This window comes from Bufo bufo, chromosome 4 (assembly GCF_905171765.1).
Source record: "Bufo bufo chromosome 4, aBufBuf1.1, whole genome shotgun sequence".
NCBI lineage: Eukaryota > Metazoa > Chordata > Amphibia > Anura > Bufonidae > Bufo > Bufo bufo.
Window position 1 is genome coordinate 423,161,448 of NC_053392.1, and position 15,030 is coordinate 423,176,477.

The 15,030-nt window shown below is 45.6% G+C and overlaps 1 protein-coding gene across 4 annotated transcripts in view; it reads left to right on the forward strand.

The window, feature by feature from the left end:
* Positions 1-15,030, forward strand: part of LOC120998601 — an 80,952-nt gene that overhangs the window by 4,465 nt on the left and 61,457 nt on the right. For 2 of the 4 annotated variants that reach the window (XM_040429314.1, XM_040429316.1), the window contains one exon: positions 5,166-5,636. In XM_040429314.1, the coding sequence (XP_040285248.1) occupies positions 5,187-5,636 (450 nt within the window). In that variant the 5' untranslated portion in view covers positions 5,166-5,186. Of the gene's footprint in view, positions 1-5,165; positions 5,637-12,957; positions 13,053-15,030 lie in introns of all 4 variants that reach the window. The other 2 variants (XM_040429318.1, XM_040429317.1) reach the window with 2 other exon arrangements.

The window sequence follows — 15,030 nt, forward strand, 5'->3', positions numbered from 1 at the left end:
GGTGTCTAGCTGCTAACCAATTGTGAGCATCTAAACCCTGAGAACCTCAAGGAAAAATAGTGCAATTCAAAACTGGCAAAAAAATATGCCAGGGCAAAGCCCTGATAACAGGTGACACACAGATGGATAGCAGTAATAAGAGACAAAAAGTCATACTCAATTACCCATGGTGGATACAAAGGCCCCGGCACTGCTGCTACCTGGACGCACGTTTCGCCAACCCACTGGCTTCATCAGGAGGCTACGCGGTACACTAGTACTTGTTGGGGTATAAATATCGAAACTGCACCTGTGGTCAATAAGGTCGCTTACCCAGCATGATTAGGCGTGAAAGTGTGCCGCTCGTCACCTGACAGATTCAGGTAACACCTTTGGACCTGCACCTATGTCGAGAATGGAGGTGCCCTGACCACCTTTTTGATGTAGCCACTTCATTCAGAGAGAGTATGGAAATAGTATAATTGTTTTTTTTGTTTTGTTAATAATATTGAAGGGGTTATCCAACCCCAAAATGCCCGATCCCCTCATGCAGGTTATACTTACCCCACTCCCTGGCACCTGTGTCGCCCGCATTGCTGTCTCTGCATCACCCCGTAACACAGATCAAAACATACCCGGGGGGAGTCGGCCAATTGCAGGCTGCAATGGGGACGAGCCCCCCTAGTGTCGCCCACAATGCTCGTTCCTGTCACGGCCTGCTATTGGCTTAGCGTTGATTCACACAAGTCCACCCCACACGGATGTTTTGATCCATGCCACACTGGCCGTTTGTTCATCAGAAGCGACGCAGGGTAAGTATAACCAGTATAAGGGGCCGGGCATTTTAAGTGGCAATATAGGGGTTGGATAACCCTTTAAAGGGAACATGTCACCTCAAAAACGCATATAAAACCGCCAGCATTACCTCATAGTAGCCCCCAGTCTGTTAATAATCACATGTTTGATCCGGTAGTCTGATGCTCCATAGGTTCAAAAAACGATGTTTTAAGCGCTATCTTGCCGTTAAGCTTGAAGTCAAGGGGGCAGCGGCTTCCTTGCTTCAAGTCAAGGTAAACACGCCCCCTAACCGTCCCCTCTCTTGTTAGATTGACAGCCTGCAGTGCGGCCAGGATCACATAAGTCTCACGCATGCGCGGTGCGCTCCTTGGCAAGGTGCGTTCCTTTCTCCGGCTGCTGCTGTTAGCCGGGTTCCAGCGGCGCATGCGTGAGACTTATACGATCCTGGCCGCACTGCAGGCTGTCAATCTAAGTCTCACGCATGCGCGGTGCGCTCCTTGGCAAGGTGCGTTCCTTTCTCCGGCTGCTGCTGTTAGCCGGGTTCCAGCGGCGCATGCGTGAGACTTATACGATCCTGGCCGCACTGCAGGCTGTTAATCGAACAAGAGAGGGGACGGTTAGGGGGCGTGCTTACCTTGACTTGAAGCAAGGAAGCCGCTGCCCCCTTGACTTCAAGCTAAATGGCAAGATAGCGCTGATGGCGCTTAAAACATCGTTTTTTGAATCTATGGAGCATCAGACTACCGGATCAAACATGTGATTATTTACAGACTGGGGGCTACTATGAGGTAACGTTTTATATGCGTTTTTGAGGTGACAGGTTCCCTTTAATCTTAATGTAGTGCCAGTCTGTGCCCCTGTATATAAAAAGCAGGTGTGCTGCTGCAGGGAAAGATACATGGGTGCTCAGTTATCACATAGCCACCCTTTGATGCCTGGATGAGCATGGCCTGCTATTAATGTCATCAGTATCATCTCATACGACTAGAACTAAAAAAAAAAACTGCATTTTGCCCTGACTGCGACTTTTGTCTGATAACTGCAATGAATACATTGTGCAACAGAGGGATTTACATATGACGCTACTTTATAGAGTCTTATATTACCTGTCACAGGGTAGTTGATAAAGATCACTGGGGGCCAACAACAGTCAGTTCATCGCTCTATTCACTTCTATTGGTCTGACGGAGTGCTATTTCTGGGGTTATGGGGGGGAAACCCAGCAGTCGGACCTCCCCATTCCCTTGCATTCTGTTATTTATCACGGATGTATAGGTGATAAATAATTTTTGTGTGATAAAGCCTTTAAAGATAAATGTCTGATTGTTGGGGTTGGACTGCTGGGGCCCCCACTAATCAAAGAACGGTGGGACCATGTTTCCCTGTTTGAATTGAGTGGCAGTCATGCATGTGTCTTCTGCTCTATTCAACCCTATGGAACTGTCAAAGAACCAGGTGATGTACTTGGCTATCTCCGGACGTCCTATATTGTTCAATATGCGTGAGTGTTTGTCATTGGACATCCCCTTGAAGGGTATGGCAACACCGTTTTGATTTAAAGGAGTTGTTTACCTCTTTCTTGCTGATGATCTATCCTTTGGATCGGTGGGGGTCCACGACGCTCAGCTGTTTGAGAAGGCACCTGTGAGCACGACTGCTTTCTAGCGGTTTATCATGCACAGTGCTGTACATTATATAATGGCTATGCTTGGTATCATGCTCAGCCCAATTCACTTCAATGGGGCTAAGCTGCTCCTAGGCCACGTGATCAATGAGCGTGTCGTCACCGGCCTGAGAGAAGGCTGCAGCGCTACTGCCTTCTCAAACAGGACCCCCACCGATCAGTAAGAAAAAATGTAAAGAACCCCTTTAACCCCCTAACTGTTTTGCCGGAGTCCAGCTCGGGCAGTGGAAAAAGTTGCTAACTGGAGGGGGGAGGGCTGTTTTAGATGCTGCTATCTCCTGAATGGTACCAGCTAGAAACATGCAACTGGTCTTGTTTGAAAGCTGACATTCCATACCAAAATGACAGCTAAACTCCAAGCAACAGAGAAGAAATCACGGTTAGAAATTGAGTTGGGAATAATCGTGGGAAAAACCTGCTTTTAGTTTCACTTTCAGCTGCATTCACAGCATCCCGATTTCTATCAGTGATATCTTCCCCTGTACTGAACATATTGATGTCATTCTGGTATTGTCTGAAAGCTTGGAATGTCAGTTTTCAAACAAGCATGTTTCTAGCTGCTACCATTCAGGAGATAGCAGCATCTAAAGCAGCCCTCCCACTCCAGTTAGCTACTTTTCTCACTGCCTGAGCTGGACTCCGGCAAAACAGTTAGGTGGTTAAATTCAGCTTCGGATTTGTCTCAGATTTCACCCTTTTGCTCTGCAAAGCCTGAAATTCATGGTGTATATCTGCAGCGTAAATTGACTTGCTGCAGATGTTTTTGTAGAATCTGGATATGATTTCTTAAAGGGGTTGTCTGGGATCAAGATTGTTTTTTAAAAAACAGTTAAATCACTGTTACTAGTGGATTGAAGGTCCCCCCCAGATGTTTTTAGGTATTTTTACACTTCAGCTGGGCTCCTACAGTCCACCACTGATTGTTTACCTCTATGTTTGTGTGCGACTGTGCGGTAACTTCCAGTGCAGCATCGCGTTGTTTCCTTAGTGCAGCCGTCCCCCTAATTCATATGCTGCCTCCTGCCGCAACTATCCCTCTCTCTTTGTCACGCCCCTAAGCACCTCCTGGCTCAGTCCCTCCATCCTTGCTAAGAATATGCCCTGCCCGGTGACGTCACCGGACCAGAGGGGCGGGGCTTGGCGCAATGTGTTGCCCCTCAGTGCGCTCTGCATAATCACTGAGGCTGGCTGTGACGTCACCAGGCTCCCTGCGAAGCGGAAGCAGAGGCTTCGCTCTGCAGAAAGGGACCCGGTACGTCACTGAATCTTTGAAAAGTGGCACTCCCGGCAGAGAATTTAGGACAAGAAAACGGGGCATCAGAAAAGTCTTGCAAAGGTACAACAGGACTTTATGTAATATTTATGTGCTTGGTGTTCTCTTACAGCAATGTCCCTAATCCCGGACAACCCCTTTTAAAATGTCATCCTCTATTAGGGTGAGAAGGACTTTACACTCTCCCTGCTGCCCTGTGCTTTGTGCACACATCAGCAGGGAGCTGACCATGGCAGCCAGCCTCTGATCAGCCCCCCCAGCCTCTGATCAGCCCCTCCAGCCTCTGATCAGCCCCCCCCCCGATCAGCCTCTCCCTCTTATCAGCCCCCTCTGGTAACAAACCCACCCCCCCTCCCTCCCCAGTATTAATCATTGGTGGCAGTGGCCACAGGGTCCCCCTCCTCCTTCCCCCCCCCCCCATCATTGGTGGTAGTGGGCAGTTCCAATCGGAGTCCCAGCAGTGTAATGCTGGGGCTCCGATCGGTTACCATGGCAGCCAGGACGCTACTGAAGTCCTGGCTGCGATGGTATGTTAGTGAGCAGCATTATACTCACGTGCGCAGTGATCGCCGGGAGCTCCTTCTTCTCATAGGTCTGTGCGACGCATTGCTAATGCTATAAGCATTAGCAATCCGCCGCACAGACAGAAGAAGGAGCGCCTGGCGGCCACGGCGCACGTGAGTATAATGCTGCTCACTAACCTACCATCGCAGCCAGGACTTCAGTAGCGTCCTGGCTGCCATGGTAACCGATCGGAGCCCCAGCATTACACTGCCCACTGCCACCAATGCAGACAAACGGACGCTGTGATCCGCGCGATTAACCCCTCTGAGGGGTTAATCGCGCGGATCACAGCGTGCAGTCATAGGGGCCGGGATATGGCCGGCACATTGGTATTCAGGCATTCATTGGTGGCGCAGTGGCCACAGTCCCTCCCCTCCTCCTCCTACTCTGTTCTCATTGGTGGTCAGCGGCAGCCGCGCACAGTGGGGAGGGAGGGACTCCTCTCCTTCTCCACTGTGCCGGCTCAGGAAACCATGGTGCTCGCCGAGAGCGCATCTTTGAAAACGGGCTGACAAATACCCAAGCGCCAGGACCAAATTCCTGGTCTCCATGGCGACCTGGCGCCTGGGATTTGTCGAGCCCTGTCTTAATGTACCCTAAAGTACTGTGTAGTTCTCGTGTAATGGACAGAATGGCACTTTAACTAGAAAAGACATTGAATAACACGTTGCTTGTGCTTTTATCTTTCAAGAGCATTGCTCTCATTGGTGGAACAATGACAACTAACAATAAAAGGTAGTTAATATAATGTTAGGGAATTACTATACAATCATTTTGGTAACTTTGGGCTTTGTTCATGCTCAAGAGCCTTACATGAATGTCTCTTACAGTGGTGATAAAGTGTTTGTATCATTTGTTTTAATACAGGTGATTATTGCAAAGAAGAAAATGTCGACAGAGTGCCTAATGAATCCAGATTTCCTAATCGAATTCATTGAAATGTACCGGTCTCTTCCATGCTTATGGAAAGTGAAGTCCTCTGATTATTCCAACAGACAGAAAAAGACAGAAGCCTATGAAAAACTACTCGGTCTTTGTAAGTCAGTTTGTCCCTCAGCGACCATAGAACTTGTTAAACATAAAATTGCCAATTTGCGAACGGTGTTCAAAAAGGAATTAAAGAAAGTAGAGTCGTCAATTCAGTCTGGCGCCTCTGGTGATGAAGTGTATATACCACGGCTCTGGTACTTTGATCTTCTGAAATTTACTATAGATCAAGACACACAACCACAACCTCCACCTGTATACCACTATCCTGAAGCTTACGATGTACGACAGGAGGAAGAAAACACAGATGACAGCCTGGAAAGTGCTGGGGAATGTACAAACTTCTCCCAGGTGAATATCCGTTTTTATCATTTGTCTTTTATTAAGGTGCATTTACAAGGAGGAAAAATGACAGAAGATAAATATATATATATATATATATATATATATATACACACTGCTCAAAAAAATAAAGGGAACAGAAAAATAACACATCCTAGATCTGAGTTAATTAAATATTCTTCTGAAATACTTAGTTCTTTACATAGTTGAATGTGCTGACAACAAAATCACACAAAAATTCAAAAATGGAAATCAAAATTTTCAACCCATGAAGGTCTGGATTTGGAGTCACACTCAAAATTAAAGTGGAAAAACACACTGCAGGCTGATCCAACTTTGATGTAATGTCCTTAAAACAAGTCAAAATGAGGCTCAGTAGTGTGTGTGGCCTCCACGTGCCTGTATGACCTCCCTACAATGCCTGTGCATGCTCCTGATGAGGTGGCCGACGGTCTCCTGAGGGATCTCCTCCCAGACCTGGACTAAAGCATCTGCCAACTCCTGGACAGTCTGTGGTGCAATGTGACGTTGGTGGATAGAGCTAGACATGATGTCCCAGATGTGCTCAATTGGATTCAGGTCTGTGGAACGGGCGGGCCAGTCCATAGCATCAATGCCTTCGTCTTGCAGGAACTGCTGACACACTCCAGCCACATGAGGTCTAGCATTGTCTTGCATTAGGAGGAACCCAGGGCCAACCGCACCAGCATATGGTCTCACAAGGGGTCTGAGGATTTCATCTCGGTACCTAATGGCAGTCAGGCTACCTCTGGCGAGCACATGGAGGGCTGTGCAGCCCTCCAAAGAAATGCCACCCCACACCATTACTGACCCAATGCCAAAGCGGTCATGCTGGAGGATGTTGCAGGCAGCAGAACGTTCTCCACGGCGTCTCCAGACTCTGTCACGTCTGTCACATGTGCTCAGTGTGAACCTGCTTTCATCTGTGAAGAGCACAGGGTCCCAGTGGTGAATTTGCCAATTATTGGTGTTCTCTGGCAAATGCCAAACGTCCTGCACGGTGTTGGGCTGTAAGCACAACCCCCACCTGTGGATGTCGGGCCCTCATATCACCCTCATGGAGTCTGTTTATGACCGTTTGAGCAGACACATGCACATTTGTGGCCTGCTGGAGGTCATTTTGCAGGGGTCTGGCAGTGCTCCTACTGTTCCTCCTTGCACAAAGGCGGAGGTAGCGGTCCTGCTGCTGGGTTGTTGCCCTCCTACGGCCTCCTCCACGTCTCCTGATGTACTGGCCTGTCTCCTGGTAGCGCCTCAATGCTCTGGACACTACGCTGACAGACACAGCAAACCTTCTTGCCACAGCTCGCATTGATGTGCCATCCTGGATAAGCTGCACTACCTGAGCCACTTGTGTGGGTTGTAGACTCAGTCTCATGCTACCACTAGAGTGAAAGCACCGCCAGCATTCAAAAGTGACCAAAACATCAGCCAGGAAGCATAGGAACTGAGAAGTGGTCTGTGGTCACCACCTGCAGAACCACTCCTTTATTGGGGGTGTCTTGCTAATTGCCTATAATTTCCACCTGTTGTCTATCCCATTTGCACAACAGCATGTGAAATTGATTGTCACTCAGTGTTGCTTCCTAAGTGGACAGTTTGATTTCACAGAAGTGTGATTGACTTGGAGTTACATTGTGTTGTTTAAGTGTTCCCTTTATTTTTTTGAGCAGTGTGTATGTGTGATATATATATATATATATATTTTTTTTTTTTTGGTAGACAGAGGGAATCAGTCTGTTTTGTACTCTTCTACACCCCCTTCCACCCCTGCACTCTCACTGGAGTTCATGTGATGTGTGGGTGTGGCTGGGCAGCCAATACAGAAATAACTAAGCTATCTAAGTTGTTAAAGAGGTTGTCCAAGTTATTTATTTGTTCTTTGTATGTTTCAATTCACTTACTTCATCTACAGGGGCCCTGTTCTCTCTAGTTAGCGGATCGTCATATGACCTGTGATGTCAGCTTCTTCCCCTGCTCTGATGAGGTTTAGTGTACAAGCATGAGGGAGCAGGTCTGCCTCTGGGCACTGCACTGTGAAGGCTGTGCTGGCTGGAGCAACAAGCCACGCCCCCTGCACTGCCCTGTGTCTCCCCTCCCCCTGGATTCTAAAGCAAAGTTTAACCCCTTCTGCCATCAGCAGCACAGACTCAGGGTTGGAGGCTCTGCCTCAGGTACTGAGCAGCTACAGAGTTTCCTCTACTCCAGACAGTGAAGAGACAAATGCTGTGGACAGGGTCTTCCCTCCCTCCTCACCCTGCAAACACAGAGCTGACAAAGACTGGAGGAGCTCTCTTCTCTGTACTCTTCTGCTGGCTATGAGGAAGTGTCTGCAGAGCATTGCACAAGAACAGGTAGGGGTAAGATCCTGTCTGTATCAGCAATGTCATTGTACTGTACAGCTGGAACTTGTAGTCCCACACGTACAACATGAGTATGCCCGCAGACAGGGCAGCACTTTTATTTACTCCCTTTGCAGAGCAGGGGGAGGGGAAAGGCAGTCTTTGTTGACACCCTCAAATATTAATGAGGAAAACCTCAGACAACTCCTTTAACCCCTTAAGGACACAGCCCTATTTCACCTTAAGGACCAGGCCATTTTTTGCAAATCTGACCAGTGTCACTTTAAGTGCTGATAACTTTAAAACTCTTTTACTTACCCAGGCCGTTCTGAGATTGTTTTTTCGTCACATATTGTACTTCATGACACTACTAAAATTGAGTCAAAAAAGTACATTTTTTTTGCATAAAAAAATACCAAATTTACCAAAAATTTTGAAAAATTATCAAATTTCAAAGTTTCAGTTTCTCTACTTCTGTAATACATAGTAATACCCCCAAATATTGTGATGACTTTACATTCCCCATATGTCTACTTCATGTTTGTATCATTTTGGGAATGATATTTTATTTTTTGGGGATGTTACATAGCTTAGAAGTTTAGAAGCTAATTTTGAAAATTTTCAGAAATTTTCCAAATCCAACTTTTTATGGACCAGTTCAGGTCTGAAGTCACTTTGTGAGGCTTACGTAATAGAAACCATCCAAAAATGACCCCATTTTAGAAACTACACCCCTCAAGGTATTCCAAACAGATTTTTACAAACTTTGTTAACCCTTTAGGTCTTCCACAAGACTTCATGACTTCAAACGGGAGGACATAGGAGGGGAACGCCATATGGGTTTTGCAAGGCAGATTTTGCAGGACTGGTTTTGTTTATACCATGTCCCATTTCAAGCCCCCCATTGCACCCCTAGAATAGAAATTTCAAAAAAGTGACTCCATCTAAGAAAGTACACCCCTCAAGGTATTCAAAACTGGGTTTACAAACTTTGTTAACCCTTTAGGTGTTCCACAAGAGTTATTGGCAGATGGAGAAACAATTTAGGAATTTCTATTTTTTGGAAAATTTTCCATTTTAACCCATTTTTTCCAGTAATAAAGTAAGGGTTAACTGCCAAACAAAACTCAATATGGGTTGCCCTGATTCTGTAGTTTGCAAAAACACCCCATATGTGGTCCTAAACTACTGTTTGGCTAAACGGGAGGACATAGAAGGAGGGGAACGCCATATGGGTTTTGGAAGGCAGATTTTGCTAGACTGTTTTTTTTTACACCATGTCCCATTTGAAGCCCCCGTGATGCACCCCTAGAGTAGAAACTCCAAAAAAGTGACCCCATCTAAGAAACTACACCCCTCAAGGTATTCAAAACAGATTTTACAAACGTTGTTAACCCTTTAGGTGTTCCACAAGAATTAATGGAAAATAGAGATACAATTTAAAAATTTCACTTTTTTGGCAGATTTTCCATTTTAATATTTTTTTTCCAGTTACAAAGCAAGGGTTAACAGCCAAACAAAACTCATTATTTATGTCCCTGATTCTGTACTTTACAGAAACACCCCATATGTGGTCGTAAACTGCTGTACGGGCACACGGCAGGGCGCAAAAGGAAAGGAATGCCATACGGTTTTTAGAAGGCAGATTTTGCTAGACAGTTATTTTGAACACAATGTCCCATTTGAAGCCCCCCTGATGCACCCCTAGAGTAGAAACTCCAAAAAAGTGACCCCATTTTAGAAACTACGTGATGGGGTGGAAGTTTTGTTGGTACTAGTTTATGGTACATATGATTTTTGGTTGCTCTATATTACACTTTTTGTAAGGCAAGGTAAAAAGAAATCGCTTTTTTGGCACTTTTTTTTTTTTATTTTATTTTTTTTTGTTATTTTTGTTATTTACAACATTCATCTGACAGGTTAGATCATGTGATATTTTTATAGAGCAGGTTGTCACGGACGCGGCGATACCTAATATGTATAATTTTTTTTTTTATTTATGTAAGTTTTACACAATGATTTCACTTTTGAAACAAAAAATCATGTTTTAGTGTCTCCATAGTCTGAGAGTCATAGTTTTTTCAGTTTTTGGGTGATTATCTTATGTAGGGTCTCATTTTATGTGGGATGAAATGACTGTTTGATTGGCACTATTTTGGGTTGCATATGACTTTTTGATCGCTTGCTATTACACTTTTTGTGACGTAAGATGACAAAAAGTCTTTTTTTACACCGTTTTTATTTATTTATTTTTACAGTGTTTACCTGAGGGGTTAGGTCATGCGATATTTTTATAGAGCCGGTCGATACGGACGCGGCGATACCTAATATATATATACTTTTTATTTTATTTATGTAAGTTTTACACAATGATTTCATTTTTGAAACAAAAAAAATCATGTTTTAGTGTTTCCATAGTCTGAGAGCCATAGTTTTTTCAGTTTTTGGGCGATTATCTTAGGTAGGGTCTGATTTTTGCGGGATGAGATGACTGTTTGATTGGTACTATTTTGGCGTACATGCGACTTTTTTGATCACTTTTGTTACCTTTTTTCGGAAGTAAAGTGGTCAAAATTTCAATTTCCTCATAGCTTTTTTTATTTTTTTTTATGGCGTTCACTATGCGGGGAGACTTACATGACCGTTTGGTAGATCAGGTCGTTACGGACGCGGCGATGCCTAATATGTGTAGTGTATTTTATTTTATTTATTTTTATTCAGAGATAAATGTTATTTTTTTTTTATCTTTACTTTTTTCACTTTAAAAAAAATATATTTTTGACCCAGACTCACTTGGTTCTTGAAGATCCAGTGGGTCTGATGTCTGTATAATACGGTACAGTACACTATATAGTCTATTGTACTGTATTTTACTTATACTTTGTCTGAACAGATCTATGCCTTTAGCACAGATCTGTTCAGCACCATGGACAGCAGGATGCCTGAGAAGGCATCCTGTTGCCATGGGAACCTTCCCCGTGTGCCACAACTGAGCAGACGGGGAAGGGGAACACCATCCTGTCTGGGGGCTGCAAAGGCACAGCAGCCCCCCGATGGGAGAGGGAGGGAGCTCCCTGACTGTTAACCTTTTCCATACAGCGGTCCGTACAGACCGCGGTATGGAAAGGGTTAAATGGCTGACATCACAGCAGAGATGTCAGGCGTTTATACCAGAGTGTCAGCAATGTGCTGACACTCTGGTATACCCACTGGACACCAATGAATATTCAAGAGAAGGTGGACGGGGGATCGCGATCCCGCCCGCATCCCACACCGCCTGCATCAAATCATTCAGGGGTGCAGGGGGGGGTGAAAAATCTTTATTTTTGGCATTTTAAAGTTTCTGACTGACCGCGGGGATCAGAAACTGCAGAAAGCGCTGCAAACCGCAGGTCTGAATTGACCTGCGGTTTGCTTCGATCGCCGATACTGGGGGGGTCACATGACCCCCCCCCCCCATGCGTTGTGACAGGATGTCCGATTTCAGCGGGCATCCTGTTCTGATTAACCCCTGCCACGCCGCAATCGCGTTTTAAACCCATGACTTATCGGTACGTCGTGTCCTTAAGGGGTTAATATTCACCAGTAATACCTCAACACTGCCCCCACTAAGGTTTGTTTCAAGAGCTCACACTCTCTTACAGGAAGCCTTGGATGACTCCCTAGTATCTCTATAAACCCATATTGTATAGGCTCCGGTGCCGAGGCTGGCAGAAAATAAGGACAAATCGTCACTACTTCGGTGAGCCCCCAAGAAATGACACCTAGCCCTCGTTTTTCATACTTTATGAACTATAGAGCACTGGCGAAGTATCCCAAAGATAATCGCTAACAAGTTTTCATAGGAGCGCTTATCTGGCAGTGTAAATTTACAGTCGATTACCCGATGAAAGGGCAAAACGTGCGTCCAATCATTTGTGCTAGGGTTGTTTCGGGTATCGAATTTTCGATACCAAATCAATACTTTTGCCTGGTATCGACTTCGATACCAGGATTTGCCTTTTTTCGATACTAGACTTCGCTATTGCGCAGTCTAGTATCAGAGAACAATGAGCGTGCTGCCCTCAGCGTGCTCCGTGTTCTCCTCAGCAGCACAGGGGAGAAGGAAGCAGTCTCTCCCTGCCCCCTGTGCCGCTGCTGCCACTGCCACCAATGAGGAGAGAGGGGCAGGCGCACTGCGCCACCAATGAAGGTAAATGTTTAATACAAATCCCAGAGGCGGGAGCTGCAATTAGCGGCAGTTAACCCCTCCGGTGCTGCACCCGCCTCCTGTATTAAATGTTAATTATATTATCATTGGTGGCGCAGTGCACTGTGTAAACATGAGCTGCTGCCTGCAAACAATGAGTGAGTATGGGGACAAGCGATGGCATTAGCGATCACTAATCCCCATACTCAGCACTCTCCTCCACTGACGAGCAGCCGATTTTTGGGAAGGAACACTTCCTTCCTAAGAATCTGCTGCTTTCTTGTCCCATGTAAAGGGACCTTTTCTCTTTCTATATCCATCTGCGCCATAGCTAGATTCTTGAGTTTTATGAATCTTGCCCTGTGTTATCTCAAGTTGCTGAGGTGTGACTAGCTAGAAGGCAACTTCAAAGGCCCTAGACGACCAGACACAGATCTGCACACACAAACATATATGGGCTCGCCACAGAAGAGCTGGACCCAAGCTAATATCAATATTTGCAACACCCCCAGTGATCTCTAGAATTAAGGGTCTGTGGCACTGATGAAGGCATTTTGTCTCTTTGGTTTCTTTAAAAAAAAATATATAAATACTTCAAAACTCAATCATTTTAAATAGCTGAAAAAAGTATAATTGTGTGTGAAGGAAACTAAACTACGAATTTAACCCAAAACTCAAAAACAGACCTATATTAGTAAAGCAGAAATTACAGCAATAGCCAAAGTTTGGTAACTGAGTACATTTTAAGTTGCAGTCACTGATGTTTTTTGCTTCATAGGTAAAAATCGCAGTGGTATATTTGCTACTCAAAAAATAACTTGTCAGCATGTTCAAGCAGTAACACCAGCAATTTACAGAGCAACAAATGCAAAGGTAATAACCAAAGTTTTGACTTTGGTTCCAACTTCAAGTTTGCATTTGTTATATGTGGCCATTTTTAGATTTTCACTACAATGCAGCCCACTGTTCTGAAAGAGGTATAGAGTGTCATAATAGAACACATTTAAATACATATTTATACTGCAGGCAAGCTTTTCTGTCCCCTTCACAGTAAAATCTGTCAAAAGAGCTGCTCTGATGGCTCAGTCTGTAACACTTATCTCTTCATCTTATAAACACTCAGCTAAATTCGTATTAGTTTCATAAGAATTCTGCTTAAAGAGGACCTTTCACCGATCCTGACAATGTGAACTAAGTATACAGACATGGAGAGCGGCGCCCGGGGATCTGACTGCACTTACTATTATCCCCGGGCGCCGCTCCGTTCTCCCGCTATGCCCTCCGGTATCTTCGGTCACTAAGTTATGGTAGGCGGAGTCTGCTCTTGTTCTGCTGTAGCGCTGGCCAATCGCAGCTCAGAGCTCACAGCCTGGGAGTTTTTTTTCTCCCAGGCTGTGAGCGCTGCGCTGCGATTGCCCAGCGCTACAGCAGAACAAGGGCAGACTCCGCCTACCATAACTTAGTGACCGAAATCTCCGCCTACCATAACTTAGTGACCGAAATCTCTGCCTACCATAACTTATTGACCGAAGATACCGGAGGGCATATCGGGAGAACGGAGCGGCGCCCAGGGATAATAGTGAGTGCAGTGAGATCCCCGGGCGCCGCTCTCCATGTCTGTATACTTAGTTCACAGTGTCAGGATCGGTGAAAGGTCCTCTTTAAAGGGAGTCTTGTCACCTTGATTTTTGCCTATTAAAGGGGTTATCCAATTTCTCAGACAGCCCCCCCATGTGCCGGGCCCCTCACAAGTAATATACTTATCCCGCTCCCGGCGCCACTCCTGGTCCCCATACCGCCGCTGCTACTTCTACCTGTGCACATAGCGTCACCCGCGATGCTAGCGAGGCTTGTCCAGATCCCCGCCTGCCATTGGCTGCTCCCCCCCAGCAGTGGCGCCGGGAGCGGGGTAAATATATTATTGGGAGGGGCCCGGCACATGGGGGGGCTGTCTGAGAAATTGGATAACCCCTTTAACACCATAAGGACCTAGGACGACAATGCTCGTCCTAAATTGGCACACCAAGACAAGCATTCTCATCGTGCGGTCCGTCCCCTGCCCCACACGCGGTGTCTTTTATCAGCAGCAGGAACCTGGCTGATAAAATGTTTCTTTAGCTCCAGATTTTTTATTTTCACAAGAGGCAACAGGTAAAAAAAAGCACCCCACAATTTGTTACCCATTTTTTTCCCTAAATACAACAACATCTAGGGCTGGGCCTATAGTCGAGAAAAAACACGAAACCGACCATCAGTCTGATTAATCAACGGCACTTTGCCAATGTCAGTTTTTTCGGTTCAGTTCAGATGGCAGTGTTCCCTCTAAGCTGTGAGATCGCACAGTGGAGAAGGAGGGAGAGCGTCCCTCCTCACTGCGACGCGCCAGCTACTCCCACCAATGAAAAAGCCTTGTGCCCAATGGGGAAGTTTCAGGGAGGGGCCAGAATAGAAGGGTAGGCGAGAGGGGAAACTCACCGCGTCCTTGCGGTTCTGTATGCAGATAAGATGATGGAACTTTGACGATATCATTTCCATGTGACCAATAACATCCACTTGTTACTGGGGCCTGTCCTCAACGGTACTTTTAACTTATCAGCATCCAGGAAGATCTTTCTGCAGGAGATTTCCAGTTTTACGAGTATGTGCTTTATGCTGTGTGCCTGTATTAAAGTGAGGCATGTGGTTTCATTATATTAGTACCTTAGTGTGCCTTATATTAATAGCAAGTGACCCCATCATGAGGAAGGCTATCATGCCGATTATATGAAGATATGTCCTCATTAAATGGGCAACATGGGGTTAATGATGGTGTCACTTACTATTACTATGAGGTTTGAAATTAATAACACCA